Source organism: Rana temporaria, chromosome 1 (genome assembly GCF_905171775.1).
Source record: "Rana temporaria chromosome 1, aRanTem1.1, whole genome shotgun sequence".
Lineage (NCBI taxonomy): Eukaryota > Metazoa > Chordata > Amphibia > Anura > Ranidae > Rana > Rana temporaria.
Genome location: NC_053489.1, coordinates 423,492,025 through 423,506,053, shown reverse-complemented (window position 1 = coordinate 423,506,053; position 14,029 = coordinate 423,492,025). Strand labels below are relative to the sequence as shown.

Genomic DNA, 14,029 nt, shown 5'->3' with positions numbered 1-14,029 from the left:
CGTGACCCCAAATGCACATTGTATGCATGTAGGACAGTGCATGCCTGCAAAATAAGCTGTGCATGGTGAGTTAGAGCTGCACCATCATTTCTGTCGGGAGCTAAGACCTGATAGCTGCTGGAGAGAGGGTTCTGCTCTCTCCTCCATCCAATAGCAGCCTACTGCATGCAGAATGCCCTCTGATTAATGATCCACCATGGCTCACTTTTCAGAGGGGTGGCAATGATAGCTGTGTATCAGAATGGACTCTTAGAGCCCTTTCAGCCCCTTCTCCCCCAGAGCTCCAATAGAATCCTCTTTTTCCATGCACCCCTCAGAGCCCAAATTCCAGCTCCCCTCCCCTATACCACTGACATAGATGCCAATCGATCCTACTGACCTCAGCAACACTGAGGCATTTTTTCCCCAAAGAAACAAATCCAGGGCCATTTCATCTGATACCATCACAGGGGGACATAGTTTCCTTTCAGTGACACCACCAATACAGGAAAAACATTTCCTTTCAGTGACACCACCAATGCAGGAAGTTTTTTTCCTTTCAGTGACACCACCAATGCTGGGACATTTTCCTTACTTCTTGTTAGCCTAATTTTTGCTCACTGATTTTAAACTCTTTGCTGCTTTTTGCCATAACTATTGGTACTATTTCAGAGCATGTCAAAAACATTACATACATTTCGAGGCACACACCACCATTGGCAATCCCTTCCACACACACCCCGGATGGCGGGGGGGGGGGGGCGGGCAGGGGGGCGTCACAGTTTGTCTTACCACTGGTTGGTGGGACATACTGTAGGAACAGTTAGGAGATAATGATGCCAAGTGTTCTAAAGGAGGGGGGACACTATAAGAAGTAAAGAATTGCTGATCCAGCCTGCAGCACAGATTTTTATAGAATATGAGCAAGGTATCAAGTATTCTACTATTTGAAGTAGACATGTGCACAGCAAAAATTTTCGTTTATTTCTGTTTCGTTTCTGTTCGTTTATCGTGATTCGTAACGAGTCGTAATTTTGTAAGACGTTGGTTATCGTATTCGTACTCTTTAGTATTTTCGTAACACTTTTTTTTCCGTTTCCGTTTTTTTCTGTTAGTTTATTTTTCGTTGAATCGAGATTAGTATTTTCGTTATATTTTGTATTCTGCCGCGTTCGTATTTTTAAAATGATTTTATTCGTTACTTCGTTTTTACGTTGGTTTAATCTTCGTTGTTTTGCTATTCGTATTTACATTATATTTTTCATCATGCCACGTTCGTATTTTCGTAAGAAATATATCTTCGTTGCTTTATGATCATTCGTATTTTCGTGTCTAATTTTCTTTGATTGTAAAATCATACTTTTGTAGATTTTATTGCATTCGTAATTCTGTTGGAATACATTTTACATTTATTCGACACACTACTCGTCGTAATTTTGTAATTCGTACTTTACTGTGATTGACTTGACTGTCTTAGTTAGCACACACATCCTGTCTAGAATGAAGTCTGACGTAGAAGAAAACTAAAATATGTCAGATATTACAAATACAAATCTAGAAATTAGATGCACTGCAGTCTAACACACAAGGAGCCAGAAGGTAATGAGAAAGAAGCTCATTGGGGGAAGGAACAAACCTCTTCAGAGGAAAGGGACAGCGCTCAGTGGCTATTGGTCAATGTCCAGAAATATTTCAGTACAAACGAAAGCTAATTTACATTATTTAGTATTTTCGTTGTTTTCATTTCCGTTTTACGAAGATTCGTAATTTATTTTTCGTTAGTTTTGATTTTCGTTTTTTATTCTTTGTTCGGCATTTCGGTTGTTTTCTTTTCGGTCTTTGAATATTAGTAAGTTTGCATTTTCGTTCATTTTGTTTTTCGTAATTGTTTATTTTTTTTTGGTGTTCGGTATTTTCGTTGTTTCTATGTTTTAGTTTTTCTTCTTTCGTATCTTCGTTGTTTTCCATATTCGTTATTTTGAAAATATTGTTGTTCGTTATTAATTGCGCTAAACTGTTCGTTCATTCGTATGTTAACGAATCAACTAAAATAATGAAAATTGACAGAAAACGTATTCGTAACTTAAAAAATTGCACATGCCTAATTTGAAGTACTTTACTGGATGTCTAACATTTTTAGTTGGTGCACATGTTTTGGCATTATGCCCATGCAGGCTTCAGATGTAGTCACCATACTCAAGATTTTTCACATTTTTCTTTTTATACAGCTCTGAATTTAGACCCAGAATCTGATATATCTACATTGAAACACCCTTAGGTTCCACAGTGAGCAGTATGACAATCATGTTTTACTGAATATACAGACTGATTTTATTGTTATGGGTTTAGTAACACTTTAATCTCCACCATAAGCACTAACTGGCATTCCCCTTCTAAGAGGGAGGTTACGTTGGACTTGCATAAAACCTTTCGCAGCACTATCTTATTTGAGTTCTGTAATCTTTTGGTTTTGGTTCCTTTTCTCTGACACTGCGAGTCCTTTTATGATGTACTGACAGCCCAGGTGTCTATCAAATCTTCTTTATTACATATACAGAGAGGCACACAATAGGGTTGCCCATTGTCTTCACTTCTCTTTGCACTGGTCATGAATCTTTGGCTGCTGCAATATGGACTAATCCTAGCTGTGACACTCCTTTTTACGTTGAAACAATAAAAATGTATTGAATGTAAAATTGAGTCTTTGTATGTTTCCATAGGTGGTCTTTATTTTATCTGGCTGCTGTGGAAAAAGGGAGGGGGTTAAGGGAAACGCAAAGTGGGATCTTTATAAATACTGTATATGCTTTGTGTGGGATCTTTAAATATGCTGTGTGTATTCGAGGATTTTTAAAATGATATGGCTACATCAGGGTGTCGGATGTTTTATAAATAGAACGCTGCATGGGGTTGTGACCTTTATAAATATTGTCAACGGTATTGCGGCACATGAACTTTAATGGCATCACAGTCTTAGTCCGTAGGGTTCAATATTGATTTGGACCATCCTTTGCTGCTATAAAATGTCACATCAAAGGTGTTTCTGATCAGTTGCGGTCCATTTCACATTTAGAAGGTTTCCCCTCTATGCTCCATCGGCTGCCCAGGGAACTGATGTGCCAGTGCTAGTCTGTGTTGAGGTGGGTTTCGTACAGTAAATATTATAATGGGAAGTATTGCATTAAATAAAATGCTAAACTATGTATTAAAGACAAGGGCCATAAAGACATGGATTAGCGAGTTTGGGGTGGAGGAACTTGACTGGCCTGCACAGAGTCCTCACTTCAACTCAATGGAACATCTTTGGGATGAATTAGACCGGAGACTGCGAGCCAAGCCTTCTCGTCCAACATCAATGCCGGACCTCACAAATGCACTTCTGGAAGAATAGACACTCCTAAACCTTGTGGACAGCCTTCCCAGAAGAGTTGAAGCTGTTATAGTTGCAAAGGGTGGTCGACTCAATATTGAACCCTACAGTCTAATGGTGGCCATACACTATACGAAAATTCGGCCGACATTCGGTTGTTAAGAAAGATCTTTCGTTTTTCGAACAGTTAATGGGCACAAAATTGATAATCGTTTGGACGTTTTTGAGCCAAAAAACAAAGGACAAGTTTGGAAATTTTCTGCCGAACAAACGATAAATCGGAAGGTTAATGTGTTTCCCGTCCGAACTTTCTGCACTAGGTATATGTAAAAAAAAACGTCCACTGAACGATTCATCGGTCATTACATGATGGCACTATCGTTTGCGCTCACGAACGAACTTTTGTTTTTCGAAAATTCGTTCGGACGATTTTTTCGTGGAGTGTATGGCCAGCATAAGACTGGGATGCCATTATTCATGTGCCTGTAAAGGCAGGAGTCTCAATACTTTTGGCAATATAGTGAATGTGGTATTTTTTTGTGGCGATCGGGAACTTGAATGTGCCTTGTTTGTGGACAATGTCTTTCTGTATGTTTCGTACCCCGCAAACTATAGTATTGGCTTTGCTGTTCTCCAATTCTCAAATGTTTGAGACTTGCATTCAATCGTACTAACATTATGGCCTTGCCACAGACTGAGGTGGACTGGATTAAACGCACCTTTGATTTTCAGTGGGCCCATTCTTCAATCCCTTATTTAGGCATTTATTTAAAGCGGAGTTCCGGCCACAATTTCACTTTTTAAATATAAATACCCCTGTAATACACAAGCTTAATGTATTCTAGTAAAGTTAGTCTGTAAACTAAGGTCAGTTTTGTTAGGTTGTTACAGCATTTAGACACTTTATAAAATAGAAATTGACTGGGGCCATCTTAAGTGTGGGCATCATGAAGCCAGACTGTATGACTTCCTGGATTTCAGCCTTGCAGATCTTGCACATGCTCAGTGCTGCACAAGCAGTGTAATAGGTTTCAGATCAGGTTTCAGCACCTGTACTGTCCAAGTCACATGATTCTTTGAGACTGGGGAGTGCACAGACTCCTGGAAAGTTACACCCACTACATTCCCAGGAGTCTGTGCGGTGTAGGTTAGGAAGCTTAAGCACCTAGGTGCAGGAAGAGGGAAAATTAACTATTCTGCCTAGCAACAACACTTTGAAGTCATCTAAAAAAATAAAAAAAAATTCTTAAAGGACTAATGACATTTTTTTAAAACTACTTATGTAATGTTATATTTATGGGTGGAACTCCACTTTAGCTCCTTCTACTAACACCTTTTATATAGGGCCAACTACCCATCGCTTTTTCAACAGGTACGTTTGGATATGGATAGGTGGGCTACATACCCTCTTTCCTGATCTGGATTAGGTGGGCTACATACCCTCTTTTCTGATCTGGATTAATCAATTCTGTTAGGATGCATATACTACGCAAGCTGTCAACCGTAACCTAGATGGGGTAAGTGTGGGGCTGGATGACCGACCGACACAGCCCACGGGGAAGGGGAATGGGACTGACCAATCTATCCGGGGACGGTTGTTTTGCCTCTCCCCCCCCCCCCCCCCCCAAAAAAAACCCCAGCTGCCACTGCAAAACATGCTATTGTGTGCATAAGTATGTGTATCATGCATCGTCCTGTGTCACTTCCGTTAAGCATTCACCTTAATGTTTGTGGAAATGGATCAGGTGTAGGAAAAATGTCCCAGGAAAGTTGCACTTGGGATGTAGGCCCAAAGATATCAAGTATAGGTAGATAATTTGACCACTTTGCATGCATACTGATGCTTCAAATAAACCAATCCACAGAGATGGAAAACAAAACCCAATGTGCCTCTTGTATAGACACCACAGGCTATAAAAACCTGATAGGGGCTTTACCACTTCCACACTTTATCCAAAACAAGATTTTTTTATTTTTATTTTTTAAAACAGACTTTTTTTTATTTTATTACCTCCAGTGCTAAAGACAGACTGAGATAGCAGTGAAAAAATTAAGGTAGTAAGAAATATCATGCACAGTTTACTTCCTTCGGCTACTACGGTCTTGTACCTGAATGGGCCCTGGCAGCAAGTTAAATTTCCTTCCAACCTATATGCGAGTATAAACTCAAAAGTGTCGCAGAAAGGGGTCTTGGATCAATCAATGATGGGACTAATGAGATGCAAGTGTCACCATTTTTGCCTTCTTCTAACATTGAGTGTGCATACATAGTATACAATGTAATTTTGTGATTGATGTTTTATATATCCTGCATAATTTAAATAACACGTTACCCTTTTTTATTTTATTTTTTATTTCAGAGATGAAAAAATAGTTTTCACTATGGAATGGATGTTATACAGTCTTCATGTGTTCTTCGTTGTTGAATCCCAAGAAATAAAACTTTATTTTTAAAAACGCTTTAAGAATCCTAAAAAGATTACCTACTGGAATTGGATCCCAAGGATTTAATTCATATAAACTGGTATAAATAACAGCAGCCATGCTTAAGCAGATATTAGCCGATATGTATATTGACCCAGAACTTTTATCGGAACTTAGTGAAGAACAGAAACAGATTTTGTTCTTCAAGATGAGAGAAGAACAGATACGGAGATGGAAAGAAAGAGAGGCCAATCAAAATGAAGTGTTGGAGAAATGCAACAAACCGAAAAAAGGTAAATACATGATTTTTATTATAGTCGGTTTACATTTTTTATGATTTGGTTTGGGTATTCTTCTGGCTTTGGGGACAATGGTTTTCTTTAGCAATGACCTTGTCTATAAAATGACGTTAAACAACATCCTTATTCACCAAAAATAATCCATACGTATCTACTACTTAAAGTTGAGTTACACCCGTTTTTTTGGGGGGTTTTTTATTCCTAAAATTCTTAAAATAAATAAAAAAAAATATTGAAAAAAAAAATATGTTATACTCACCTGAAAGGGCGGTTGCTATGCAGAAGTAGATCTTCTGCCTCTTCTTCCACCGCTGTGGATCTTCTGGCTCATCCTACGTCGCTGTGTCTTCTTATGAATGAGCCAAGCTGCCTTCTGGGAACTGTGTGTATCCCAGGATGCAGCCGCCCATTCACAAAGCAACGTGCGAGTGGTGCATGCACAGTAGGAAAGGGGCAGTGAAGCCGTAAGGCTTCACTACCTGTTTCCCTTAGTAAGGATGGAGGCACCAGGACCGAGCGATTACCGTCAGGGGACAGACATCGCGGGCGACTAGGACAGGTAAGTGTCCTTATTAAAAGTAAGCAGCTACACTGTTAGTAGCTGCTGACTTTTTTTAAAAAAAAATCGCGGGTGGAATTCCGCTTTAATGGCCCTGTAATCTGTTTTCCATGAAGTTTTCTTATAGTGTTTTTCTGCCTCCTTTTATAATGTGCTTTTTTTTTTTTTTTTTTTTTTTTTTAAACCTCTCTTTTTTTCGGCTTGTAAAAAATTAAGTTTTTCAGCCTCTAGCAAAGCGTGGTAACGTACAACACGTACGACGGCACTATAAAGGGGAAGTTCCATGTGGATGACGCCACCCTTTGGGCTGCTTTAGCTGATTCCGTGTTAGTAAAAGACGATTCGCGTTTTTCATCACAGCGTGATGAATGTGCTTACTCCATACCGAACGCTAGTTTTACCAGAACGAGCGCTCCCGTCTCATAACTTGCTTCTGAGCATGCGTGAGTTTTTCACGTCGTTAAAGCCCACACACGATCATTTTTTACAACCCGAAAAACGACATAGTTTAAAACGTCGTGAAAAAATAGAGCATGTTCGAAAAAAAGTTTGCCTGTTTTTCAGAACCCAAAAAATTCTCTGAAGCCCACACACGATCGTTTTAAATTACATTTTTAAAAAACATAGTTTTTTACAACCGGAAAAATTAGCATGTGTACGCGGCATCACAGTCACTTTTTATCATTTTAATCACAAGATTGTGTGGTTATATTTTGGGTTAAATACCAAGAACTTATGAAATTATGCAAAGTTGCAGTGGAAATGTTTTTTTTTTTAAATTGGTCTCTATTTTCTCCTAAATAAAATGTAGAAAAAAAATCTATCCAAATCTACTTTCAAAATAAAGCCCTATTTGGCGTAATATGATATAGGATGCAGAATTGTGACATCGTCAAAACAAAAAAATTTACTAGGACTTAAAGTGGTCAAAGTCAGAAGGTTTTTACCTTGGAGGGTTTGTAAAGGTAAACAATGTTTTCTCTAAATGGCTTCATTTACCTTAGTCCAGTCCTCCTTCACTTACCTCATCCTTCCATTTTGCTTTTAAATGTCCTTATTTCTTCTAAAAAATCCTCACTTCCTGTTCTTCTGTCTGTAACTCCACACAGTAATGCAAGGCTTTCTCCCTGGTGTGGAGTGTCATGCTCGCCCCCTCCCTTGGACTAAAGGAGAGTCAGGACGCCCACTAACACACAGCTCCTTTCTCTATCTGCAACGTAGGAACTATTTAGGGAATTTTTTTTTTACCTTTTACTTCATTCGGTCCAGTGATGTGCATGTCTCCAGCTCTTCTCTACTCTCACTTCTGTGTCTCACTGGCTTTGCTGGGGCACCAGGAGCTGTTGCTATCAATCTGACAGGCTCCTGCTGCTGCTAATCACAGCCAGTGATGAGGGAGCCGGGGGCGTATTAGTCTGTGTTAGTGGACACAGCAGCGCGGCTCAGGAGCAAACTCACACAAGTGCCCCCATAGAAAGAGGCTTACCATGGGGTAAGCCTCTTTTTAAGTAATGAAACCACCAAGCTACTTATTCACTCCCTTGTTATCTCTCTCCTTGACTCTTGCAACTCCCTGCTCATAGCCTATTTCTTCATAGGCTATCCCCTCTTCAGTCCATCATGAATGCTGCTGTCAGACTCATCTACCTTACCACCGCTCAGTGTCTGCCACCCCTCTCCGCCAATCCCTACACTGACTTCCGATCACCCAGCGAATTCAATTCAAAATACTAACTAACATACAAAGCCAAGACTTCCTGATCTCAAGATCCCTTGTCTCCTCCTCCCATGCTTGTCTCCAGGACTTCTCCAGAACCTCTCCCATCCTCTTAAACTTGCTATCTCCTACTCTGGCTGATTTTAGGCAATCCCTGAAAACTCATCTCTTCAGGGTAGCATATCACGCCTCCAACAAATCTTTTATCACTTCCATCAGCTCATTCCCCATAATTCAAATTTTTTTGTACCACTTGCCCCACCCTATTAGGTTGTAAGCTCTTCTGCGCACAGCCCTCTTCACCCTCTTGTATTTTATTGTATTGTAACTTGTATTGTAAAGCACTGCACAAATTATTGGTGCTATATAAATCCTGTATAATAATAATGGGGGCACTGGACAGAGAGGAGACGACCTGGAGCCAGCGAGGGACCCGACAAGAGGAAGTTCGGGCCGCTCTGTGCAATTCCATTGCAAAGAGCAGGTAAGTATAGAGAGGTTTGTTATTTTTTTTTCCATTTTTTTTTCCCTTTTATAATCCCTTTTAAATGCTGATTTCTTTACATTTAACTGAATACATAATTGCATTAATTGCGTGTTCACGAAAAATGTACTATACTTTTCCCTTTAAATCTGACTGGATCCGGGGCAATCTGAGTCTGCGTGACAGTTATCGCTGATTAAATATCTCACTTCTAGAAAAAAGCAATCCCTAAATACAAAAGCTTCCTGTTTGTTTGTGGAAGTGATTTAGAGTGCCAGGAATTATTACAACGAAGCAGGAAGATAGGATCTAAACAAGTAAAAAATTAAGGAAGTCGCACAAAGGATACATTTAAAAAAACACCAGCTGTTTTCAAAAGGTCAAAATAAAATCCAACTTTTTTTTTTAATATAAGGCTAAATTAGGGTCCTGTGATGATTTTTTTTTTTTTTTAATAGACTACAGCTTTTACTGAATATGCACGTACACCTAATGCCGCGTACACGCGATCATTTTTCGGCTTGTAAAAAACTGTTTTTCAGCCTCTAGAAAACAATTTTTTTTTTCCAACTTCGTTAAAGAAAATGCTCTAGCAAAGCGCGGTGATGTACAACACGTATGACAGCACTATAAAGGGGAAGTTCTATTCGCCTTTGGGCTGCTTTAGCTGATTCCTTGCTAGTAAAAGACGATTTGCGCTTTTATGTCTGTTACAGCGTGATGAATGTGCTTACTCCATTCCGAACGCTAGTTTTACCAGAACGAGCGCTCCCGTCTCATAACTTTCTTCTGAGCATGCGCAAGTTTTTCATGTTGTTTTAGCCCACACACGATTATTTTTTACAACCCGAAAAACGACATTGTTTAAAAAGTCGTTAAAAAATACAGCATGTTCGAATTTTTTTTTTTTGTCGTTTTTCAGAACCCGAAAAATGATGTGAAGCCCACACACGATCATTTTAAATGACATTTGTTTAAAAACTTCATTTTTTACAAGCCGAAAAATGATCGTGTGTACGCGGCATAACACTTACAGAAAAGTATGATCTGCAAACTATATCTGTGCAATGGACACAAGCTCAGCTGAGCTTCTGTGGTCGTGTGACCAGTGTTATCACAGGTTAAAGATAATAATAAATTATATGTAAGGCAGCAAGTGAAACCAATCGGCACCATAGCTATGCCAAAACCAGAACATTCACCTACTTTTGACTTCAGTAATCCTAGATTTTCTATGTTTTGTAGGGAATGTTTATAAATGTTAAAGTGGAGTTCCATCCAAAAGTGGAAGCTCTGCTTACCTGCCTCCCCCCCCCCCCCCGTTCCGATTCCACATTTGGCACCTTTCGGGGGGGAGCAGATGCCTGTCCCCACTCCCACGAGATCTTGCCACGACGAGATCACTCAGAAGTTTGGACCTGTCACGTGTCCCAGGCGATCGCCTACAGGGAGGGGCCGCCAAAAGGTGATATGACATATCGCCTTAGCAGCCCCTCGGCGGAAGGAGGAAGTGGGACAGGATGTCCCACTCCTCCTGAAGCCCTTGCTCCCTCCCCCCCAAAAAAAAAAATTACATGCCAAATGTGGCATGAAAGGGGGCGAGGAGTGGATTAAGCGGAAGTTCCACTTTTGGGTGGAACTCCGCTTTAAGGATAGTCACAAGTAGCCCTTTGTGTTCTGCGCTGTTTTACTGAAGTAATGATTCTCCGCTTGGCTCTTTGTTAGAAATTCTTAAAGGATAAGTTCACTTTTCATAACATGTTACACCCATGTTCGGGGCGTAACATATAACATGATGTTATGAATGCACAGACCCCGCACCTTCCCCCTATCCCCGCTGTGCCAGCTAGTGGGGGTTCTTCTCCACCGGCTAGCTGTCCAAATGTTTTTTTAAACGTGGCTGTGCGGGGCTCTGCCCACCTGGCCGCGTCACTCATTCACAGTGCTCTGTGAATGGAAAACTACAAGGTCCGGCAGCCTTTGCGGTTGTCGGCTTGTTATTTTTTAATGCACTACCATGACACTGAGTGCTGTGGTAGGCCATTCATTCTTTCTATCGGCATGTATCATCAGATACGAAGGAGACCTGCATGTCATCAGTTATCTGTTGATAGCTGGTGCAATGCTTTACAGGCTCCTGCAACAAAAAATAATTTTTGTACCTGCAAAAAAAAATTATATTTATTATTTTTTCTGAAAGGTAAACTTATCCTTTAAGCCAGCCAGAGATGAATTGAAACTGGGCCAGTTCAGCAGGAATCTCTTGCAGGCTGGCTGATCTATCAATTAACTTCAGTACAATCAGCTTGTTCCTGTTGTTGTTGTTTTTTTGTACGATCGCATGATCATTGTATTCTGATGGTGTGGAATACTATAGCGCAGCTGGAGGTATTCCCCCCGCCCCCCCATTAACACTGACTGACTGTGGGGGAATCAAGCGATAGCATTATAGAAAGAGCAAGTCTTATCAAGACTATGCTAGCAGCCACAAGTTAAAGTGGAGGTTCACCCGAAAATTTAATTTTTAACCTTAGACTGATGCTCATTTAGTGAAGGGGAATCGGCTAGTTTTTTTTAAAATCGAAGCAGTACTTACTGTTTTAGAGAGCGATCTTCTCCGCCGCTTCCGGGTATGGGCTGCGGGACTGGGCGTTCTTATTTGATTGACAGGCTTCCAACAGTCGCATCTATCGTGTCACGATTTTCCGAAAGTAGCAGAACGTTGGTGCGCAGGTGCCGTATAGAGCCGCACCGACGTTCGGCTTCCTTCGGCTACTCGTGACGCGATGTATGCGACCGTCGGAAGCCTGTCAATCAAATAGGAACGCCCAGTCCCGAAGACCATACCCGGAAGCGGCGGAGAAGATCGCTCTCTAAAACGGTAAGTACGGCTTCGATTTTAAAAAAACTAGCCGATTCCCCTTGACAAAATGAGCATCAATCTAAGGTTAAAAAAAAAAATTCGGGTGAACTCCCGCTTTAACCTGATTAAGCTACAGAGACATGCTTGTGCAACTTTCAGAATCTTTATTTTATTCTGTGATGTATGGGTTCTCTTGACATTCTGAACCTTTTGCATTTCTCCTTCTAACTTTGCACTTTTATTAAACTGCAAGTTACAGTTACTCCCTGTCTGATCATTCAGCCGATTCAAATAAGTGGCAACCACCCCAATCTATTACTAGTCTTTACAGTAAGGTGCACATGGAGGGGGCTTTGCACATTACAAAAATAAAATTTCCTAGCACACTTACCAGCTAGCCTGCAACAATACCAAATTAGCTGTAATGGTTCACACTAAAACAGAGGCCTTAATTGCACATATTTGCAAATGTATACTGTGGCCCTAACTCTATAGTTTTGTCTCCAAATTGGTGCAGGTTTGCCTGGAGGTAGCCCAATCCTCCTTAACACTTAGCCGACCAGCCGCCGCAGTTATACTGCGGCAGGTTGGCACGGCTAAGCAAATCGCCGTAGCTGTACTTCACTCCTTTTTAAGATGTCGCAGCAGGCGTACGCACACACCTGCTGCGTGTCCCCGGAGCCGATGCGCACCCGTCACCCGCGATCGCTCGTGACAGAGCGAGAACAGGGGTCTGTGTATGTAAACGCACAAATCCTGTTCTACTAAGTATCAACAAATCGGTCTCCTCTCCTAGTCAGTCCCATCCCCCTACAGTTATAACACGCCTAGGAAACACGGTTAACCCCTTAATCGCCTCCTAGTGTTAACCCTTTGCCTGCCAGTGACATTTATACAGTAATCAATGGCTAATTTTAGCTCTGATTGCTGTATAAATGTCAATGGTCCCAAAATGGTGTCAAAGATGTCTGCTCTGTCCGCCGCAATGTTGCAGTCCTAATAAAAATCGCAGCTTGCCACCATTACTAGTGAAAAAAATGATAAATGACAAATCTATCCCCTATCTTGTAGACGCTATAACTTTTGCGCAAAACCCAATTAATATATGCTTATTTTTTTTATTTTTTTACCAAATATATGTAGAAGAATGTATAGCGGCCAGAACTGATGAAGATTATATATATTTTTTATTGTTCAGTGAGATAAAACGGACTTGCAGAGAAAAACCTTGGTCCGTTCCACCCCCTTGCTGTGAGTGACAGGTTATTTACATATCTCATGCACTAGCCTGGAGATGGGCATTATTTTTTAATTCCCACCCCCACTCCTTTTCTGAAGTCATGTGGTTACTTTTCTGGATTTTGACTGGATGTTAGTGATAATAGCAGAATTTAGTGTAAGGAATACACAGAAAATAATGCATGTTGACAAAGGGAGTGTAGAGGAGGGCGGGGAGTCTACTGACATCACGACACCACAGAGCTCCAGACAACAGATCCACCCACAGAATCTGCAGTTTTTCAGGTCTTATAACAGACAGAGGGGAAACATTTGACAGGTAAGGATACATGAAGGAGGCATCTATATCCCTATAGATCAGCACTATGGCAGTAGTTTAGAAAGGATGAGAGTGGGTTTACATCCACTTAAAGCAAAAGAAGAAACGAAAAAAAAAAAAGTAAATGGTGTGCTGTGCTACAATATTGTATTGCACTGCCTTAAAGCCCAACAAAACTGATACCAACCCTCATGCTAAAACTGCTGAACTAATGTGCTTATTGTACTAGGATCTCACTGTGTCATGTTTTATTTTATATTTATACATATATGTGGTTACACTAGATGTATAAAGAGATGTATGTTAACTGTTTCGGAGGATGGATTTTATATAGCTACAAGGAGTGGTTACACCACACCTCTGGAGGGTCAAACAGAAGTGTTTGGTTAGTTGGTGTGTCTCACAGCTTTGATAAAGAATGCTTGATCAACAACTTGAGAATCTTTGTACTCGCATTCCATAAAGTTATAGTTAAGAGATGTTTCACATGGTGACGGCAAGACTTTTCATTTATGTATAATATCAAGTTTGATATATGTTTAAGCTGCATTTGAGGCGTTCCTGCATCAAAATCTTAATGTATTGTAATAATATATCCTAAAAAAACAGCATATTATGATGGGCATTGACATGTGAGTGCTTTATAATAAAACAAGCATTCCATGGTCTTGCGCAAAATAATTTTCAATGTCAATACCAGTATTAAACCCAGGACCCTGCATTCACTATATCTGGTCTCCCACAGCAGACAGAACATGGAAATGCAATTATTTTAG

At 40.4% G+C, this 14,029-nt stretch overlaps 1 protein-coding gene across 1 annotated transcript in view; it reads left to right on the top strand.

The window, feature by feature from the left end:
• Nucleotides 1-14,029, top strand: part of SH2D4A (SH2 domain containing 4A) — a 174,626-nt gene that overhangs the window by 32,438 nt on the left and 128,159 nt on the right. Inside the window, exon 2 of the mRNA XM_040325285.1 lies at nt 5,710-6,066. Coding sequence (XP_040181219.1) covers nt 5,892-6,066 — 175 coding nt within the window. The 5' untranslated portion in view covers nt 5,710-5,891. The remainder of the gene's footprint in view (nt 1-5,709; nt 6,067-14,029) is intronic.